Source organism: Callorhinus ursinus, unplaced genomic scaffold (assembly GCF_003265705.2).
Source record: "Callorhinus ursinus isolate GAN/ISIS: 27379988/994484 unplaced genomic scaffold, GSC_fseal_2.0 scaffold30, whole genome shotgun sequence".
Classification (NCBI taxonomy): domain Eukaryota; kingdom Metazoa; phylum Chordata; class Mammalia; order Carnivora; family Otariidae; genus Callorhinus; species Callorhinus ursinus.
The window spans coordinates 8,222,969-8,245,657 of record NW_027397092.1 but is presented as its reverse complement, the minus strand read 5'-3'; the positions used below and the strand labels follow the sequence as shown (position 1 = coordinate 8,245,657).

At 44.0% G+C, this 22,689-nt stretch overlaps 1 protein-coding gene across 9 annotated transcripts in view; it reads right to left on the bottom strand.

The window, feature by feature from the left end:
- The window catches only part of SNX24 (sorting nexin 24), a 155,283-nt gene that overhangs the window by 49,735 nt on the left and 82,859 nt on the right, over positions 1-22,689 (bottom strand). For 8 of the 9 annotated variants that reach the window (XR_012374187.1, XM_073878581.1, XM_025860918.2 and 5 more), the window contains one exon: positions 7,809-7,913. The exons of the other annotated variant lie outside the window; for it this stretch is intronic. Coding sequence is in view for 7 of the 8 variants with exons in the window: in XM_073878581.1 (XP_073734682.1) it covers positions 7,809-7,913 (105 nt within the window). In the remaining variant the exon portion in view is untranslated. The remainder of the gene's footprint in view (positions 1-7,808; positions 7,914-22,689) is intronic. 9 annotated transcript variants of the gene reach the window in all.

Here is a 22,689-nt window from a genome sequence, read left to right as displayed (position 1 = left end):
CACATACACACTTTATAATAATTTTAAATGTATATTTAACATTTAAATTCTCTGGTAGCCACATGAAAAAAGTAAAAAGAAACAAGTAAATATATTTTGTTTAACCCAATAAATACAAAATATTGCTTCAAAATATTACTTCAAAAATAAATACTACTGAGATATTTTACATTCTTTTTTTGTACCAAGTTTTTGAAATCTGTGTATATTTTGTAGAACACCTTCATTCAGACTAGCTCCATTTCAAATGTTCAAATGTTCATTAACCACATGTGACTAGTGGCTTCCATAATATATAGCAAAATTGGTTGCAAAGGTAAAATCACAGATCATGAGACTTCAGATGCCATCATAGATGAATTTTCTCACACTTAGGGATCAATGATGAAAAATGATGAAAAACGGGCGCCTGGGTGGCTCAGTTGGTTAAGCGACTGCCTTCGGCTCAGGTCATGATCCTGGAGTCCCGGGATCGAGTCCCACATTGGGCTCCCTGCTCAGCGGGGCGTCTGCTTCTCCCTCTGACCCTCCCCCCTCTCATGCTCTCTATCTCTCATTCTCTCTCTCTCAAATAAATAAAATCTTTAAAAAAAAAAGAAAGAAAAATGATGAAAAAGGAAATGCAGTATTCTTTTGGATCTGTTCATTCAATAGGAAGAACTTCACCACACATTATTTTGCATCAAGAACTTGGACCATTTCATTTTGCTAAAAGAATGTGGAACACTATTTTTTCACTTTTTATGATGTTTGTGTACCAAGATAATGAAATAAATAATAATCATTAGAAAACAAAACAAAATCCAAAAAGAGCAAACAGAATTTCTCAAACAAAAAAAGTGTGATATTAAAACTTAAAAGTCAAAGGATAGACTTCCAGTTCTATTAAGATGGAAGAGATACACTTTCCCCTCTTCCTCCTGCCAAATACAACTCACACATTATACTGGACATTGTATCTAAGTTAAGTTAAGGGAAGAAATGAAACCTGCCAGCACCTAAGTAATGACACAGTGGTGAGTTTTTCTCTTTCCTGGGTTTTCCTTTTGCCTCATGTATCTCGACTTGGAGCAGAAAAAGCTGGAAGCCAGGAAATACCAAGAGAGGCAGACACATCAAGCCCCAATAAAAGCCCGTTTCCTCTAGCAAAAAGACCAGAAAAGAGACAGCCTAGCAAGACTGAAAACTTTTAGACACTGACCACTCTACTCAACCCAAACACCACAGAAAAGACTTGTTGGTCCACCTCCACTGAAGCCAGGGGGTGCTGGGGTGGCTCCGTCGGGTAAACACTTCCACTCAAGGCAGCCAAAGCCCACCGGGAAGCCTAGATTTCCACCCTCATGAGGCTGCAATGAGGCACTCAATGCAGGGTGGTATCAGAGATGCTGAGTAGGGAGCCAAGACTCTTGTTCCCCCCACCCCAAGCCAGTAATGTACCCTATCCAAGGTCTCCAAGGTCAGTGGAGACCAGGTGGGGAGCTGGAGCTCCCATCCTCTGAGCAGTCATGAAGAACACCCCTCCCAGCCCAGAGGTCAACGAAGGCCAAGTGGGGAATCTCGTGTTCCACCTTCACCCAGCAGAAAGGAGGCAGAGTCCCCCGAACCCAACCTTCCCTGGACTGAGTAGTGTCAGAGAAGGCCAGCTAAGACAGGAGGTTTACATATATTTTTAAGATTTTATTTATTTATTTGTCAGAGAGAGAGAGAGAGAGAGCGCGCACAAACAGGGGCAATGGCAGGGAGAGGGAGAGGGAGACTCCCCACTGAGCAAGGAGCCCGACACGGGACTTGATCCCAGAATCCTGGGATCATGACCTGAGCCGAAGGCAGAAGCTTAACCGACTGAGCCACCCAGGCGTCCCTTCACTCAGAATTTTAGAGAAGGCTATGAGATACACATCTTCAATGAGGATCAAAAAAACCATATATTCCTGAGGGGCGCCTGGGTGGCTCAGTCGTTGGGCGTCTGCCTTCGGCTCAGGTCATGATCCCAGGGTCCTGGGATCGAGTCCCACATCGGGCTCCCTGCTCAGCAGGAAGCCTGCTTCTCCCTCTCCCACTCCCCCTGCTTGTGTTCCCTCTCTCACTGTGTCTCTCTCTGTCAAGTAAATACAATCTTAAAAAACGAACAAACAAAAAAACCCATATATTCCAATTATCATAGTCCTGGAGGGACAGGAGAAATCAGGAAGAAGAAAACTCCAAACAAGAAAAACCCAAAGCAGTGCACACCGTGACACAACACAATTAAGCTTCTAATGGCAAAGACAAAATCTTGAAAACAGACATCTTAAAACAGCGTCTTACATAGAGAGGGAAAACAATAATATAACAGTGGATTTTTTTTTTATTAGAAGCCAGAAGGGAGCAGCACAATATTTTCCAAGTGCTGAAAAAAAGACTGTCAACCTAGAATCCTATATCTAGAGTGATCAGACTTGAAACATTCTAAGGTCCTTGTCATGTTCAGGAGGAGACTGAAGAAAACAGGTAACTACAACAAGAACAGATATAAACTAACAGAGGAGAGAAAATGGAAAGAGAAAAAGAGGGGAAAAAATCTGCCACCAATCCAAAAGCAAGCAAGAAAAGCAAAAACTCCGAAAGAGAGGGATCAACAGAAAGCAGGAATGGCCGACCTAAGCTCTATCATAGGAGTAATCATAGAAATATAAGTGGGACACATTTTAACACACCTTTCTGCTTAGAGATCAAAAAGCCAAGTCTGATTGAATAGCGTGCTTAACAAACTTCATCCCGTTATATATAGCTCACTGCACTCAAGAATTAGCGAGTACACATTTTCAAGCACACAGCGTCAATTTTAATAAATGCTTCATGTACTACTGGCAGAGTTAAAAATATAATACTCTGGTCCACTGCAGACTCCTGGCTCAATGGAACATTATACTGCCTTGCATAATTTTAAAAAACACATGAGGGGCAGGCTAGTCAGGTGATTGGATCTTCTGAAAACAGCATCCTGCATGCACTGGATAAAAAACCCCGCACCAGCTGTGCAACTGTCTTCTACCAACGAATTTTAAGGCATTTTCTTTTAGATTAGATTATCCTTAATCACGATTTCTATGAGCCACTTCACTCTAGCTCCCGACACTTCCTGTATATATACTTTTAAAGATTTTATTTATTTATTTGAGAGAGCAAGCATGAGCGGGGAGGGGGGAGAGGCTGAGGGAGAAGCACACTCCCCGCTGAGCAGGGAGCCCCAACATGGAGCTCAATCCCAAGACCCTGGGATCATGACCTGAGCTGAAGGCAGACGCTTAACCAACTGAACCACCCAGCTGCCCTTCCCTGTATATTTAACTGTTGTTCCCTCCTTATAAATGAGATGAAAACATAAACCTCTGCTGTTCTCAAGGAAGTGACATAGGACGTGGGTCCCTTTCTCAGAAACATAAATCTCACAGTGTTGCAACAGATGCAAGGAGGGCTGAATGCAAACTTCCCAAGGAAAATGGCTGTCTAAAAACCAAGCCAGCTGGCAATTTCATGTTGCTACCGAAGAACAGAGAGGGACCTGCCTTTTAAGCCAGCCTCAGATAAGGAAATGGAGACCCAAGTGAACCTCAACCTTGCCCACCATTTGTTTTTCTTCTCTGGAAGCGTACAGATGGATCTTCATCTCTGACACACTGAAATTTTGCCACTGTGTCTCAGCCTTGGCAGGTTTCTATCATTCTTGGTGCTCTGCCTTGGAGCACCTTGTCTTTGTAAAGGCTCAGAGCCTCCAGCTTGGGAAATGGTCAACTACTTTTCCTTTGATTATTCCCTCCCCTACTTTTGTATTTTCCCCTCTTCTTTCTTTCTAGGACTCCAGGATGTTAGGCCTGGAAAGATCCTCCATGTGTCTTGTCTTTTGCTGGAGAGTTTTTGTATCTGTACTTTATGGAACAGTTTCCCAACTGGACAGCAGCTACTGAATATTTCCAGCTGGGGGACTCAACAAATCCCAAGAACTCTTGTGTGTCCCGACTGCTCATCTTACAGTTTCCTAGTGTCATCTTTTGGATGTAATGCCTTTGGGCAGCTCTCTAGACTTATTAAACCAATCTTTAGGACATATTTTGTGTTGTGAATTATCTCTATCCTGACAAGTCAGTGTTTCAGTTCATCTTGGTCTTTTTGTTCTTCAAAGGCGATCCTTGGTTATCAGATCTCACTGAAAAAAGCAGTGTGGGGGGCTTGGGTGGGTTTCCTCTGCGGCTCTGTCAGACCTCCTTCCACATGGAAAGAAAACGTGGGTGGAGGATGCCATCTGGTCAGCTCTCCTCTGGGCTCAGTTGGTGGGAAGGGTGTTGTGAACTCGGGGCCCTAATAGCTACATGAGAAGCCTTAGCTCTCCATGGTCATTCTATTTAGTATCTTGGTGTATTGTTCTGTTTTGATGAGAAAAGTCTTTAAAAATAGTTTTGGCCCAGTCATAAACATCAGGCTGCCTATATTCTATAGAGAACAAGTGGCAGAGACATTGGTCCCATGTGTGCACTCTGAATGGGCCCACTGGTTTTCAGTTTCACCTGCCGACGCTGAGTCCAGAAATTCTCCAGCTACCTCCTCAGGCAGGTAGCTTCCTGCCTCTACCGCAGGCTCTCGGGGCTACTGCCTTCTGCTCTCTGTTGTATCCATTCGTGCACTTCCAGAACATTCCATCTTCTCGAAAGTTGTTAAAAATTTTTCTTCCTCGGATGATCCCCTTTTCCCCCGCCTATCCAATACTTAACTGTGGAGGTTCTTTCCTTATGAAGTTTTTGTACTTTTATTTAAGAGGGGTCTCTAGAAAAACGGGAAGTCATCTCAAAGCAGGATATATTCTGGGGCACCTGTGTGGCTCAGCCAGTTAAGCGTCTGCCTTAGCCTCAGGTCATGATCCCAGGGGTCCCAGAATCGAGCCCTGCAATGGGCTCCTTGCTCAGCAGGGAGCCTGTTTCTCTCTCTCCCCCTGCTTGTGCTCTCTCTGTCAAATAAATAAATAAAATCTCTCTTAAAAAAAAAACAAAACAGGATGTATTCTATAAACCACGTCTGAGCGTCAAATCAGTCTGGGACACCCCAGGTAATATATTCTTAAGATTGGGGTTTCTCTGCAGATGACGTAACACGGAAAACAGATGCATGCTGACAGTTTTCACAGGATTCTAAGTATTCAAGTTACAGATTTAAAAAATAACCAATCAAAATAAAACAAAACAAAAATAAAAAATCACTAATCAATCTATCAAGGGAGTTGGGGGATAGATAGTTAATTGTTTATCAATCATAAACAGTTTATAATTATAAGGACTTTTCTTTTATGATTATTAATATATCCTTAAGTAAAACTACGTCAAGGTTGAGAAATTAGAAAATCTACAATGCAGAGTGAAAAGAGCCTCCGGGGAGTTAAGAAACTAAAATTTCAGTCCATGTCTTTAATAAACTCTAGGGAGTGAGGCAGGCTTCGTAACCACACCAGACCTCAGTTTCTCTACTACTAAAATAAAACAGCAGTGTGGGCGACCTTAGGGAACGTTGTCACACTCACCCACGGTCCCGAAGTTACCAGTTGATCTTTGGACAAGGGGAAGAGTTGTTTTCTGTGGCCCTATCAAGTGCTAATCTGCCTATTCTATGGGTGGGAAACTGAGGCCAGAAGAATAATCCTGAGCATAACTGAAGGGCAGGAGGCGGGCTGGACTGGAAAACGTTCTAATGTCACCGTGAGCTTTAGACGCTATGGCTGTGGGGTGTGTGGATACCTTCTCAGGTTTATGGGCCAGAGCAGAGCCACCCCATCCAGCGCATGCTGAGACTGTCTTACTCCTACAGAGACTTGAACACCAAAAGTTATCCAAAACTGACATGTGACCCAGGGTTTTCATTTCACTTGGGATTGATAAAGCATTCCCACTCATCTTTGCAAATTCCATCTAGCTCCCACTGCCCGCAAACGGAATCAGGTAGAGAAGGGAGAAGAGAGAGCTCCCTGGACCTCCTTGGTGACCTAAGCGACAAGAAAACGAACATTAAATGCACGACAGGAAGCAAGCCCTCTTGGTCCCTAACCACATCTTTCAAGTCCTATTTCTGAGAATAGAAAATTCTAAGCTCAATTTGAGAGTCACTGTAAACTCCTCTCTGTGCCAGATGATTTTATCTGCATATTTATATCCAAAGTACAAACAACTTAAACTGTTTACACTAAGGAGTAATGGAAGTCATGTGTCAAACACAATGGGAGGAAAAAGAGGACAACATTCTTCACAAAGAAAGCCTGAAGATATACAATATCTGTGGAAAGTGTGGCCTATAAGAATGCATTGTTTACCTATTCCATTTAATTACAGAGAACATGAATTCTTACCCTTTGCATACAATGACTAAAGTCTTGGTTTTTGGTTTGGTTTTGCCCGCCGGTGTTGCCAGGAGCTCTGGAAGTCTCACAGCCCCCTACACACAGCCTTAAGGAACACAGCCACACACGTTCCTGTCATCTGTGGTCCCCGTCTCCTTTCATCTCCCGCTTCCAGAGGGAGGCAGGGAAGGGTCTGTCCACAATGCCCCAAAGCAGAAGAATAAAAACAGTACAGAGAGCCCTCCTCAGATGCTCGCAAGGCCTTCAGCACATCAGCTTTCCTTGCTGAACGCTGTCAAGACAGGAAAACTAGACAAGGCCACCAAGAGACAATGGGCTTCATCGGGAGAGAGTCATCTGAATTTATCACCAAGTACAAGCCTGTGGGGACAGCTTCTCTGCAACTTCTAACCAACGGTGAATCAGGCACAGCCAGCCAGAAAAAGTCTGTCACACACGCCATCGTATGTGGGCTTCCCAGAGCCTCCAGCTACCTGCCTACACAGAACCTATCCTAGCGTGAAAGCTTAAAGGGGTCAGAGGTATTATTAATGGAAAGCACAGTATGAGCTGTTGTTTCTGCAATGTCACATGTCTTGGAGGAGAGATGATCATGGACCCTTGGGTGAGGTCCAGCTCTTCACTTCCTCTCAGCCACACTCACTGGATCACTCTCACGCATCTGCCTCTCTAGTGCTCAGGGTCCTGGCTGAGCACCCAGCCTGAGCCATCCCAGCACCTGCCCTCTGTGGTACTCTGTGGATCCACAACTACATGGAATATTCGTACAAAGGCCTCTAGCTCTTTGTATTTTAAAACTGAGAAGAGCTGACACTGTTCCATCCTTTCCTTTGCTTTTCCTTTTTACTTCGGACAAGTGTCATTTAATCCTGCTTCTGTAGTTCTGCTGGCTCCTCTCAATGGCAGAAAAGAACATCCAAACGAATTCCTTCAAAAACACACATCCCAATTTTCAAAGCAGTAGGCACTTCATCTGAGGCAATTTTTATACACTCGTTCTCAAGGTGATTCCAAAGACGGACAAGCCAGGCCCAGCGAAAATTCAGTTTCTCTATGTCCTCAACAACCAAAACCTAAAGGCTGGGCAAATGCTAGGAGAAAGCAACAAATCTTGGAGAGAAAATGAAACACAAAAACAAAGCAATCTGTAGAGCTGAATTAAAAAATGGACAGACCCGCTTTCCATCAGTTTTTACCTTTCCACAAAACCCTCACTTCCTCGATCCACATGATAAACAGAAGCTAATTAAAGCTAAAAGAACCAACTAACAACGTATTTAGCATTTTAAACTTTCTTTATTTTAATCTAGAATGTTTGACTGCTTGAAGTATTTTGCATCTCACTCAAAAACTGTGAGAATAAAATATTGAGATACAAGTTTATGTAAGCTACGTTATATTAACTGAGGATCTAAACACATCTTACCTGTAAATATGTTTCCAAACCTTGTCGTCGTTGTTCCAAGACTTTTGGGACCCAGTTCCTAACATGTTTAGAAGGGATTTCTGGAGTTTTTATACATTTCTTCAGCTATAAAGACAGAAACAGAAAAAAAAACAAAAACAAAAACAGAAAATGTCTCAGTTATAAAGACATTCTTTGAGGGGAAAAGCCAGTAAAAGAAAATGAACCACTATTATCTCCAATAAAAAGGCAGAAGAAAATATAATTAATATTGAAATTTTGTTAAAAAATTCTTTACTTAGAGGTGCCTGGGTGGTTCAGTCGGTTGAGCGTCTGACTCGGTTTCAGCGTAGGTCATGATCTCAGCAGCCTGGGATCAAGCCTCGTGTCATGCTCCATGCTCAGAGCACAGTCTGCTGGAGATTCTCACTCTCTCTCCCCCTCCCTGCTCTCTCTCTCTCTCTCAAATAAATAAATAAAATCTTTAAAAAAAATTCTTTACTTAGCTGTCCTAAATGTTCAGGTTTTAGGATAAGAGTTTTGTGTTTTTGGTAGTTGTTATGGTTGTACATCATCTAGTATTTCAGACCAGAATTATTTTTTTCTGAAAAATTGTAAGTTCAGTAAATGCAAAAAAAAAAAAAGAAGTTCAGTAAATGCATCATAATGGAGGTAAAGTAGTTTATAATTTCCAAAGTCAATTAATAGAAAGAAATTTTGCTCAGAAGTATTTTTCTGGTGAAAAAGACTTTCTACATATTATTTCACATAAAAAGTCAAAATAAAATGTAATGTTTATAACCATCTCACTGGAAATGCCATATGAACTAGACCACACCATTTGGAAAGTTTCTTAAAAGGTAACAGGATGAACTTTAGCTTTTTAAAAGAGAAAGACTGATGCTTCCAATGCTCCTAAGAATTAGGTCCAAATTCTGTTCAAGAAAAATCATGGTTCTCAGCTAAGCCTTTCTGGGCAGCAGTCTGAAGGAACCACATACAAAAGAAAAATTCTACTGGAACTTAAGTTAGAGCTGCCTGTGGTAGGTACATCCTGTCTACGACATTAACATCCTAACCTGTGAATGTTACTTTATTTTACATGGCCAGCCACTTTGCAAAGGTGATAAATTAAGGGTCTTAAAAATGTAGTGATTCTCTTAGATTATCCAGGTGGGCTCAGTGTAATAATAAGATTCCTTATAAGAGGAAAGCAGGAGGGTCAGAGTCAGAGAGAGTCTGGAAGATGCTACATGACTGGCTTCCACCCCAGAGGAAGGGTCAAGAGCCCAGGTGATCTCTAGAAGCTGGAAAAGAAAGGGAATGGATGCTCCCCTCCAGCCTCATGATGCCTTGATTTTAGCCCAGTGAAACTCGTTTCGGACTTTTGACCTCAAGAAGGATTAAAAAAATAAATTTGTCTTGTTTTAAGCCACTAAGTCTGTGCTAATATGTTACAGCAGTAATACGAAGCTGATACACTGACTAAAGCGGAATGAAGGTTAGTATTCTAATTAAAAACTTGGAAAACCTACTGAGACTGTGTAGTGGGAAGTCAGAGCTGGTTAAGAATATACAGATTATGACCTGCTGAGTAAGGAGCACAAGCCCTGAGCATCTGAGCTCCCACGCTGGGGAAGTGAACGCCATGGGCTTGTTTTGAATGAAGGCACAGCTTCATTATACCCCACGGAAAGGACATAGAGTCAGAAGATATATTACAGATCCCAGAAGGAAGGGAGGGGTAGCAGGTTATGAGCAAACAGGAGATAAGAGAGCAGGAGAGCAAGCACCTATCAGTTACAGGTGGTCAGGACGGAGGTCACTAACTTGTCGAGGGCTTAACTCCAAAAGATTATTTTAAAAGGTACCAGGGAAAGCCAAGTGAGAACTTATGGCAGAAATCCTGAATTCGAGTCCTCACCTAAATGTTCCGACTCTGGGTGTGAGCAGGGTTATCATACTGTAAAATGCCTAGACAGCAGCTCAGAAAATCAAAATTGTTTTTCAAAGTTCCAAAAACTCAGACAAACAAAAGTTTTTCTCATCACAGACTCCTTACTACACATGCACATAAGGAGCATGATAATCACTAAGAAAATGCACACAGTTAAAGCCTAGCAGCTAAACCTGAAATAAAAACATCTTCCTGTACCGAAGAATATATTTATCGTTAACCAAAAAAGAAGAGGTCTTTGTACATTTCCCAGATCAGCACTTCCAGTTCAAGCCACTAGGCTGAGCCTGGATTTGCCACGTCCCTCCACACCTTAAGTGCCATTAAAATACTAATGTGAAAGTGTCAGCTGCAAACCACAAATCCACTCTCCTTGCTTTCCTCACCAATAGAGCTCCTGTATTATTAGAAATAATCATGTATTCAGCTAAATTCAGCCAAAATGCTAAATTTCCCAAACCCCCCTGCAAAGAGTGGAAGACAGTAGTAATCCGAAGACACTGAGGACTTTTCATAAAATGCAACAGACTCAGGGCGCCTGGCTGGCTCAGTCGGTAGAGCATGCAACTCTGGATCGTGGGGTTGTGAGTTCGAGCCCCACTTGGCTGTAGAGACTCAGCTGGCTTGCACCTTCTGTTCTACCGTACCTCGCACCCCACCCAGGTCCGTCCCCCACCACCTTCTTCCTGCCTAGAATGTAACCGTGATGGCTGCAGCTGCAGTGCCCATCTGCCACCATGGGGCAACTCTGAGGATGGGAGCTCAGATGGCTGAGCAGAAAGGAAGGAGCAGCTGCGTGCCCGGGAGCCTTCAGGAGCTGCCTCAACAGCCCTGGACTGCCCACCCCCAGACTTGTGTTTTGAGAGGAAAAAAAAAATCATCCCCCCCTTTTTTTCTTAAAGGTTACTGGTATTGGGACTTTCTGTTTTATGTACCTGAATTTAATCCAGATAGACATCCACAAAGAAAAGAAAAGGTAAAAAGCCAAAGGTAATGGGACACAGAAGAATGAAAACAAAGGGGCAGAGAAGTACTTACCAACTGAGAGATCAAGAACTTTCTACAAGACAGAAAGCAGGAGTATGTCAATGAAGAAAACAGAGCGGAGGAAGCCCCCAGCCAGGCCACCTCAGGAGAGGATCGCAAAGAGCGGGTACCCCCGTCTTCTCAACAGACTTGAGAGCTTTGTGCTCAGGACTGGTGTAAGGGCAGCGGGAACCAAGAAGAGGGTAAGACCCTCTTATAAGACCATGAGTCCATGGCTCGTGCCAATGGACACTCTACCCCTACCCCCATAAGCGGGGGGGAACTAGTAACCTGGCTGCACTCACACCCCTACCCCATAAAAAAGGGTCAGCGTCCCTCAGGAAAATGAACGAGGCATCTGGTTGGAACAACGGCATCTGCCATTCTATTCATCCTGTCGTGGGGTCCCCGGTCTAACAGCTGGCTCTCTCCTCTCACTCCCTGTGACGAAGCCCTCCAGCTGACACACCCTACAGAGGGACCAGGCTTGCGTACCCGAGGCAAGGTACGAGTGACAAACACCAAGAATAATTCATCCTGTTGGATGGGCAACTGAGGCTAGCTACCCCAGCAAGGACAGCACTATGAAAAAGAAAGGACAAGAAAAACAAGCACAACAATGAACCCCAAAGGAAAACAAGTAACAGAAGAGATCTCTGACATTATCTATTATCTGCAGGGAGATCTGAGAAGATACTGCTTCTATAAAACAAGAAGAGAGTGCTATGAAAAAAAAATGAGCTTTTTTTTAATTAAAAAACATGATACGGAAGTAAAAAATTAAAAGAGGTAGAATATAAAATCATGGACGTCTCTCAAACTGTCCAACAAAGAGAGTGAGAACAAAGTTAGGTGGAAAGAAAAACACCACCAGGATTAATCCAGGAAGTTTAATATAAACTCAGTAAGCATTCCATAAAGGAGAAAAGAAATTCTCAAAGGAATGACAGAAGAATTATGTGACTTCATATAGATCTTCAGATTAAGAACTCACTAAGCACCAGCGTAATATACTTTTAAAAGCCCCACGGCTACTGACATTTATCTGTGAGCTCTCAGGAAAACAAGGAGAGAGGGAAGACCCAGGGAAAACACTGGGTGACGAGCACAGGAAGGGAACCGGCAGGTGCAGCTGACTGCTCATCGCCAATGGTGGATGTCAGGACATCAGCGCTGCAAAGATGTAACGTGAGCATGGATTTCTATCACCAGCCATACCATCAATCACGTGTGGGAGGACAAAAGCATTTTCTGGCATTCAAGACCTCAAAAAGTTTACCTCCTATGGCTTCTTTTACACAAAGGAAGTTGAGGATGTAACTCCAGAAAGCAGCTTAAAGCAGAGAAGAGAAAGAGGAGGATCAGGACTACCAGCTCTGTCCCATCGGTGTGAGGAAGGGAATTCTGGGACAGCAGATTTGGAGCAGGGAGCTTCTGGGAGAAGGCTGATCCATGCAGTAGATAGCCTGGGGAAGATGAATACATTTTAGGTTTTGTTCAAGTAGATTATCTTTCGTCTTTTAGGAAAGATAAGTTCCAGGGGGAAGCAAGAGCCCCTGAAGGTGGTCATGGAGCAGAAGACACTGAGCCTCTCCTATCTGTTAATTCAGTGCCAAAGACACTCCTGGGGCACACGGGGCTTATACACCAGGCAAAGACAAGAAACAGTACACGAGGTAATAAAACAGGGTGGGGGCAGATAGTAACAGAAAGGGGTGGGAGTTGGGGGCCTGTGTGGGATGGGATGTGAATTACTTAGGGAGGGAGCCAGGTAAGGAGCCGGGGAAGGAACATTACAGCAGATGGAGCAATGGGTGGTCAAAACACAGCAAGGAGGAGACGGGTTCAGACAGGGGGCAGCCTCGCACACGGTAGGGCCTTGGAGGCTATGCAGGAAATTGTGTTCATTTTAAATGGGAAGCTTAGTGAATGTCTTCAGCAAGGGAATGACCTGATAGAAATTTACTTTAAAGAGGTCATGCTAGATTCCATAAGCAAGATGCACCATAATAGGACGGGAGTCAATGTGGGGAGACCGGTCAGAAGCTTCTACAGAAGAAATCCAGGCAAGAGACCAGGGTGATTTGGACTGTGGTCCTGGCAGTGGAAGCGGCGACAAGTAGAAGCTGCAGGGGTATGTCGAAAGAAGAGATGCTCAGAACCACTCCAAGTCCCTAGCTGTTTCAGGTCTGTGGCTTTGCCTGGCAGTCATGTTTGAGTGACTCGCCTACTGTTTACTCAAGGGTGGTAGAAAGCCAGGTTCAGGGAAAGTGGCAGGGAACGCTAGTTATCTCCTCAAATTCACGGTCTCTCCCTTCTACAGAACAGAACGGATTTTCAGGTTGAGTACATGACCGACCAGAATAAATAACACATTTCCCAAATTCCCTTGAAGCTGTGTGTGGCCATATGGCTGAATTCTGGTGGAAGGCAGGTAAACAGACATGTATGTGCACCTTTCAGGAGGTGTTCTTACAGGGAAGGACGATTTCCTTCTTTCCTTTCCTCCATCCTGCTGCCTGACCTGGCCATGTAATGGCTAGAGAGACACACGACCATCACCTTCAACCATGAGGTAGAAGCCTCCCCTGGAGAATGGTAAAGGCACAAGAGCCTGGGCCTCTGATGATCATGAAACAGCCACACCAGTCCTACACATTTACATGAGAAAAATAAAGGTATATCTGTGGGGCGCGTGAGTGGCTAAGCCTTTGCCTTCGGCTCAGGTTATGATCCCAGGGTCCTGGGACTGAGCCTGGCGTCAGGCTCCCTGCTCAGTGGGGAGTTTCCTTCTCCCTCTCCCTGAGCCCCTCCCCCTGCTCGTGCTCTCTCTCTCAAATGAAATCTTTTATAAATAAATAAATAAAGGTATATCTGTGAATGCCACCATTATTTTGGCTCTAGAGTTACTTGCAACAAAGTCTAATCTCATATAAGTAGGGCTTACAGCTGATATTGTTAGCTGCCTACCCAATATTCACTCCTTCCTTCTTCTTGCAAAAAAACCCCAAAAATCCAAAACCAAAAACCCAATGCCATTCAGAGCGCCAACAAGCTGGGCAAAAAATCTTGATTTCCTAAGTTCCCTTGTAATGAGGATGGCCATGTGACAGAGGTGTTAATGAAATGTAGTTTAAGTCTACTGGGTAAGGCTCCTGTTTTAAAAAGAAAAAGGCCCTTCTTCCTGACAGAAATGCAGAAGCCAGGACTGGAGAGACAGCAGCTATATTGTAACCAGAAGGGGGCAAGGCACCTGCGAACACGAAAATGGTAAAGCAGAAAGACAAAAAGGAGCTTGGAACATGGATACTGTGGAGCTGTTACATCACCTCGGACTGCCCGCTTTTAGTTTTGTTGTAGTGTGAGAATCATCTCTCACTCGTTTAAGAAACCTAGTCAAGTGCCTATTACATCCAACCAAAAATAATCCTGTCAAAAGGAACCCACTATTTGGTTTTGAGGATTCTAAGTCACAGAGGCCCACTAGGCACTCAAATGGATATAAAGTGTAGGCAAGTGGATAGGGGTCTGTAGATCTGGGCATCAGATACCTAAGTGGAATCTAGAGCCATGGAACTAGATGACAGTGGGAGTTTCTCCACTAGCACAGACAGAAAAAAAATTGCTGTCATGGCAAAATCCTAAGACAGCTCCCAAGATCCCGAGTCTCTGGGTGCATGTGCTACAGAATCCCTTCCCCCTTGGGTACAGATGGCATCTATAAACATGGTGGGGGATAGTCACTCCCTTGATCAGGTTACCTTTTATGAGACCCAGTCCTAGCAGACTGCTGGCTTTGTCATGTCACAGCCACATGGCTTGGACTTGGGGGTGGCCTCGAGGAGCTGAGAGCTACGTCTGGTCAATAGTCAGCAAGCAAAAAGGGAGATCAGTCCCATGACAGCAAGAAACGGAGTCTCCCTAAAATGAGCTTGGAAGAGGACCCTGAGCCCCAGATGGGACCATAGCCTTGAAGACACCCCGATGTCGGCATGGTGAGACCCGAAGCTGAGAACCCAGTAAACCTGTGTGCAGACTCCTGACCCGCAGAAACTCCAAGCAGATACAGCCTCTTGTTTTATGCTACTGAGTGTGTGGTGATCTGTTCCACTCCAGCAGGGCACTGATACAAGGGCTGAGACCTCCAACTCTGAGAGGCAGGACAGAGAAGCAGGCAGTCAGTCCCTCACTGAGCAGGGGCTGAAACCACGTGCTTGGGCAGCAAAGTGTTCCAAGAAGTGGGCATGGTCAGACTGCGCCCAGCGAGCCTGGGAAAGTCAAACACTGGGTAGAGAGCAGGTAAGAAGTGGGAAAGCAGAGACTCCTCTGTCAAGGAATTCTACCAAGAAAGGAGAGTAACGGGGGCAACACGGGAGGGAAGCATGGACTCAAAGGCGGGTTTTATTGTGCTAAATGGGAAATGCTACGACATGTTCATTTATTGATGAAACTGATCCAATATTGAGGAAGGGGAGGGGGAGGGAGGGAAAGAGAAACAATTTATGACTGTCTGTAAGGGAATAAATACATATCTCACCTCTACACCATTTGAGGAAATCCTCAAACAGGAACAAAGCAAAAAATGCTAAATTATTCTGTGGTAATAAGCTTATTCGGTTTCAGTTTAAAGCTAAAGAAACTTCCTTTAAAACTACCGAATCATGACGTTTCTTACATTGTAAAATAGAAAATCAACTCCATTATCTGTCTCTCTCTCTCTCTTTTAAATCTTGAAGATACAGTACAGAAAACACTTTTCCTTTTTATTTATGTCAGAAGTGTGCAGGAAGCCGATCATCATAGCTGCGGGGATCTGTGACAGCATTTGTAGGTGAGTAATGAATTGCTTTAGATGAGGAGAGACAAACCCAAGACAATATGTTTCCAGCAGGGCTCAGCTGCTCACAAGATAAATACTCCTCTGCCATTCCAGCAGATGATTAACTGTTCTGGCCATGCTGCACCCAGCCACATGGCCTTTCTGATCCACGCGGGTAGCCACCAGATTCCACGATACTGCAAGCACAGCCCCCTTCTCCTGGAGTGATCACTCCCTTTCCTTTTTATTTTTTTTAAAAATATTTTATTTATTTATTTATTTATTTATTTATTTATTTATTTATTTATTTATTTTCAAGTAATCTCTACACGCTTGAACTCACAACCCCGAGATCAAGAGCCAAGGCTAAGCTAGCCAAGTGCCCCCTCCTTTTCCGCTTTATACCATGAGAAGAGTAAACTCAGAACTCCACACAGACATGTCATAGACACGCTGGTGACAGTGCCTGTTTTCTTTGTTTAAGATTTTATTTATATATTTATTTATTTGAGAGAGAGAGAGAGAGCATGTGCATGAGTAGAAGGACAGAGAGGGGAGAGGAATCTCAAGCAGAGTCCTTGCTGAGCCTGGAGCCGGTCTCAGGGGCTGGATCCCAGGACTCTGAGATCATGACCTGGAGCCGAAACCAAGAGCTGGATGCTCAACCGACTGAGCCACCCAGGTGCCCCAACAGTGACCATTTTCCACAGAAAGGAATACAAATACTTTTCCAGAGCACATGAAGAAGAAGACGGAAATGGAACAAAAAAGTTAAGGAAAGAAGTGGGGAGCCTTTAGGGTAAAATTCAATCTTTCACTCCACCTTGGCATCCCTACATCCCTGGGCTTCCCTCTAGAAACACTACATGTGGTGCTGTAGTCCTGGTTTAACCCATAAGGCAGCTTTGGGGTTCCTCTGAAATGTGTACTTCGTTAATTCAAAGACAAGAATGTAATATTTTATTCAAGCCAAAAGGAGGCAATAACAAGAATGAGGACAGTTAATTTTAGTAATGAACCAGCACCCTATTTCCATGAAACCTCTGGGCTGGTGCTGAGAGCAAACAGCTGGGAAGGCATAGACTCAGCAGCTGGCCATGCAGGGAAGGTTTTTCTCCCCACTCACTCCCGTGACTGCAGGCGTAAAGGAGGTAAAGCTGTTCTCAAGGACCACCATTCAAAGTGGTAACTTGCTTGTCTCTAGGGGATGCGGGCAGGTGCTGCTGGGGCACAGGGGAAGCACGTGCAAGCTGCAGGCTCTCCCTGTCACCATGGTCTGGGCCTGAGCAGCATGGAGGGAACCGTGTAACTTCATTTTTAAAAAGGATACTATGCGAAAAGTGAACAGAGAAGAGCAGGGTAGGCTTGCTTGGGTTTCAGTGTGGTGTTGGTGGTGGTGTTCCCATCTAGGACTGGAGAGCTACAAAGGACTTCCCGGTGTAACCTGGGATGGAAATTACAGTGAGCCCAAACACCATTTTTTTCACCCCAAATATTCCTCCATAATGTCCTCCAAACATCCCGTTTGCCAAATACTTATTTAATGCTCAATAAGAGCCCAACACTAGCAGGCGGCGAGGAAGATAGAAAAGATAAGATACTGTCCCTTTTATAAAAAAAATGTGTCTCCTAGTGGGACAAGACTTAGGGCCAACTAAATTTTAATGACGTCTTAGATGTTTTTAAGTTAAGTAGAAACGTCTACTCTAAAGGAACAGGAGGAGTGCCTGGCTGGCTCAGTCGGTAGAGCACACGACTCTTGATCTTGGGGTGGTGAGTTCAAGGCACACGTTGGGCACAGAGATTACTTTAAAAAAAACACATAAAAATAAAGGAACAGGAATTCCAAGAACAAAGACACGAGGGAATAAAAGAAACCCACACAAGAAAAGGAGAACGTGCAATGTTTTACTTTGGTTTGGAAAGATCAGAACGCAGAGGGGAGGCCATACGGCATGGCAAAGAGACAGAAAAAGTGATTTTCATACACTGGGGTGAATGGGGAGACTGGTTTGGTGGCCACTGCTGTTTTCTTATGAGAAAGTGAGAAATAAGGTCGACCAGAAAATGGGTTTGTGGCTGACACAATAATGGTTCTCCCCAAAGACGTCCACGTCCTGATCCTTGGAACCTGAGACTGTGTCATGTTACGTGGCTGAAGGGTGGGATTAAATCAAGTCCCTTGAGATGGAGACATTATCTGGGATTATGCAGGTACGGCCAACGTAATCTCCAGGGAGAGGCTGAAGTGTCACCCTCAGAGAGGGGATTGTGGGGGCCAGAGAGATGATGATAGGAACAGAACCTGCAGGGGCCTTACTGCTGGCTTTGGAGACGGAAGAGGCCACAAGCCACAGACTGTGAACAGCTTCTAGAAGCTGGAAAAGGCAGGGGAATGGATTCTCTCCCCCGAAGCCTCCCAGGAAGAACATGGCCCTGTCGACATATAATAAATGTGTGTTGCTTGAAGGGGGACGGAAATCGGAGCGGGAGACGAACCATGAGAGACAATGGACTCCGAGAAACACACTGAGGGTTCTAGAGGGGAGGGGGGTGGGCGGATGGGTTAGCCTGGTGATGGGTATTAAGGAGGGCACGTTCTGCGTGGAGCACTGGGTGTTATGCACAAACAACGAATCGTGGAACACTACATCAAAAACTAATGATGAAATCTACGGTGATTAACATAACATAATAAAATTAAGTTAAATTAAAAAAAATAAAAAGATAAATGTGTGTTGCTTTAAGCCACTATGTCTGTGGTGACAAATCCTACCAGTAAGAGGAAACTAATAGAGAGTCTAAGATTAGTGGCCTTGAGGGTCAAGGTCCATGATACCGTTGACAATACGGACCCATTTCAATGTATTTGGGCAAAAGAATGAAGAAGGAAATGGTGCTTTAGGGAAACCGATACGTAGCAAAGTATGAATCAGAAGACAAGGATCAGAAACAGTTAAAGCAATACTTATAAAATAGTAAGACTCTGGCTGGGGAGGGCAGAGGAGAAAGGGGTAAGTTAAATGGTGCGTAGTATAAAATTTTGAGGAATCAGCCAATGGGACTTGATGACCCTGCAAATACGGAAGGTCAGAGAAACGCAGGAGAGACACCTCAAGGTTTCAAACCTTGTGGCTTCAGTGCCTGTGACGGGGAGAGGGCGGGTGGGAAGGGCTGTCGAAGAGATGCATCTAAAAAGAGAACCACACAATAGGACCTGTCAAACTTCAAGAGGCACTGGGATGCCTCATCATGTGGGATGCTAGTTGAACAGGCAGATGACTGGGCTCCATCACAGAGATTCTGCTTCAGCGTGGCTGGGTAGCACCCAGAATCTGCATCTCAGTCAACACTGTGCTGATTCTGGGGGTCCAAAGTGCGCACTATGGAACGCACACATCAGGAAAAGCTAAAAGAAAATGGAATCAAATACTCCTCATAGCTCTGGGAGAAATGACTGATGTGACCCAAAATCTGAAGGAGGGAAAACTGACCTAACAGATAACATACCAATTTAAAGCTTTTGTAAATTAAAATAAGTATCATAGCCAAAAGGTCCTGTGTGAAAAATACTTTCAGCAAATGGCTAATATTTTATGAACAGGCCAAGCAAACCAATGGGCAAAAACAAATGAGACCACAGCAGAAAGACAATTCCAAAAGGGGGAGTACAACTCCTAAACAAACTGAAGACCTACCAATGAAAACAGCAGCAAGGCCACATACGTTGTTTACTAAGTAAACAAATATAATTGGGGGGGGTAATATTCAAACCTGTTAAGATTTTGTGATACTTTCCACATGACCTCACTGATATGAGGAATTCTTAATCTCAGGAAACAAACTGAGTGTTACTGGAGTGGTGGAGGGAGGGAGGGATGGGGTGGCTGGGTGATAGACATTGGGGAGGGTATGTGCTACGGTGAGCGCTGTGAAGTGTGCAAGACTGTTGAATCACAGATCTGTACTTCTGAAACAAATAACGCAACATATTTTAAGAAAAAAGAAAAAGAAGATAACAGGAGAGGAAGAAAAGGGGAGTATGTCAGAGGGGGAGACGAACCATGAGAGACGATGGACTCTGAAAAACAAACTGAGGGTTCTAGAGGGGAGGGAGGAGGGGGATGGGTTAGCCTGGTGATGGGTATTGAGGAGGGCACGTTCTGCGTGGAGCACTGGGTGTTATGAACAAACAATGAATCATGGAACACTGCACCAAAAACTAATGATGTAATATATGGTGATTAACATAACAATAAAAAATTTAAAAAAAAAGATTTTGTGATACTTTCAAATGTGCTGGTTGCATTTTATATCCATTATAACCATAACATAACTTGGCAACATACATCAGGGGCTGTAAAAACATCCAAACGCTTCGAGAGAGAGTGCTTCTTTTTATAATTTAGTATAAGGAAACCATCTTGAGTACAGAAAAGATTAGATCTAATTAGATCTAAAAGAATAGATCTAAAAGATTAGATCAATAATTGGAAATTTACCACGGAGCCTGGGTGGCTCAGTCGGTTAAGTGTCTGCCTTCGGCTCAGGTCATGATCTACAGGTCCTGGAATGGAGACCCGCATCAGGCTCCCTGCTCAACGGGGACCCTGCTTTTCCCTCGCCCTCTGCCGCTCCCCCTGCTTGTGCTCTCTCACTCTCGCTTTCTCTCAAATAAATATCTTCAAAAAATAATTGTAAATTTACCATGGGATGCACACAATTTCATTTAGTTCATAAAATAATCCTATGAAGTTAGTACTGTCGTTATTCCTATCCTACAAATGGGGAACCTGAGACACAGAAAGATCATGTGACTTGCTCCCAGGACTTAAGAGCCACGCAGAGGTAAAGGCAGGCTCGGGAATATTCTGCTTCTAAAGCCTACACACAGAACTTCTACACCAGAATTACTACCATGCAGGAACATGGTTAGCATAGAAGCATTCGCTTTACTAAAAAAATTCAAGAAAAGAGGGGCATCTGGCTGGCTCAGTTGGTGGAGTAATCGACTCTTAATCTCAGGGTTGCAACTTCGAGCCCTGGGTTGGGTGTAGAGATTGCTTAAAAATAAAATCTTAAAAAAATTTCAAGAAAAGGAGGAAAATAGGAATTTAATGGAAGGGAAAAAAAGAAAACACCTCTTGACTGTTCCCAAAAAATAGAAAGAAATTTGGGGCGCCTGGGTGGCTCAGTCGTTAAGCGTCTGCCTTCAGCTCAGGTCATGATCCCGGGGTCCTGGGATCGAGCCCTGCACCGGGCTCCCTGCTCAGCGGGGAGCCTGCTTCTCCCTCTCCCACTCCCCCTGCTTGTGTTCCTGCTCTTGCTATCTCTCTCTCTCTGTCAAATAAATAAAAAATAAAAATCTTAAAAAAAAAACCAAAATAAACAAAAAATAGAAATCCTAAGAAATGTGTAAACAATTGGGATATTATCTTTGCATTTTAGTATCAACAATTATAAAAATTGGGGAGAAGTAATAATCGTTAAGAACTTTCCTTAGACAACCAGAAGAACTGTAAAATGGGTAACAGTCTTAGTTTCTGCCTCAAAATTAGCCTGACAATAAGCCAGGAGGCATATTTGTCTGTCTGCAGACTATGGAGAAGAACTATGCACCTATTGTTCGAAAGATGCAAAGTGCTTGGTTAAGAACTCATGTGTATCACCTTAGAATTAACATGGGGACACTGGCCAAACACGTTTAACAAGTAAGAAATACAATGTAAAATGTCAGAAAAACCAGGACACTGACAACATGGCAAATTGCACACATGGCCGAAACAGGTGAGTATTTCAAGAAGATTAAGTAAGAGATTTGACTGAATGTAAAAGGAAAATATTTTACATAAAAACATAACACTCAAAACATATCACATAATTCCAATATGGAAACGGGGGTATCCAAATGGTCTTAAAACGGTCAAGTTCTACAACACTGCAGGAGCAATCAATAAAACTCGTTCACTCTGAGTAAATTTTTTGCTGATTTCCATCCTTAACACAATTTTACAGTCCAGATGACAGACTTCTGCTTTTTTCACACCCTACCATGATTTATACTTAACTATCTTCTATAGTCATCGTTTAGCCAAATCCCATACAATTGCACTGGGGCCAGGAAAGCAGACGTTTGGGAGCTGCTCTCTGGGCTACAATATAGAAGTCAGTCAACACATAACTACAACTCTGCCTCACGAAGCCATTTTTATTCTCCATGTCCCTGTCGGGATGTTTTAAACACGCAAAACTGAGAAATTTGACAATTTCTACCCTCAACTCTAGTAGGCCTGATTATATGATTATAAGAATAGCTAAAATTATTTTTTTCATATTTTATTTATTTATTTGACAGAGAGAGACATAGCGAGAGAGGGAACACAAGCAGGGGGAGTGGGAGAGGGAGAAGCAGGCTTCCCGCGGAGCAGGGAGCCAGATGCGGGGCTGGATCCCAGGACCCCGGGATCATGACCTGAGCCGAAGGCAGATGCTCAACGACTGAGCCACCCAGGTGCCCCAGAATAGCTAAAATTATTAACAGGAACTGCAGAATTTGAGGGAAGAGTTCAAGAAAACCTAGGACTTTTTTCTGACTCTGAGTATCTGAGAACTGCCTATCATCACTGGGGAGAAAATAAAGTCACATTAGAGAGCAGGAGAAACGCCCCTGCAGGGGTGAGAGGCATGGGAACCTCTGGTCCAGGGCGGGCCTAATTGGCAGTCACCTGCTGTGCCTGGTGTGGAGCCGGTCCCCGGGTATCTGGTGGGGACAGCGAGGTTGTGTCGAGGTCATGGTGAGCTGGGAGGTGAGGAAGGCAGCCTGCATGTGACAGGCCCCCTAGTCCACCCTCAGCTCATGAAAGGCTGAGCAGGGGTTGGAGTTCTGGTTTTAATCTTAGTGTAGGAATTTATTTCATGAAGTACCCCGCGGAAATCTCCCTAGAATCTGTTTCCTTGAAACACAAGAAAGCAAAAACAGAATCCCTCGAGAAGGTATCGAGACCCAGACTCCAGGTTTGTTCTTTTTAAGACCCCCGGGTAGGAGCTTTTGTAAAGGCTAACAGCAACATCTGGTCTAAATCCATATCCACCTGCACTGT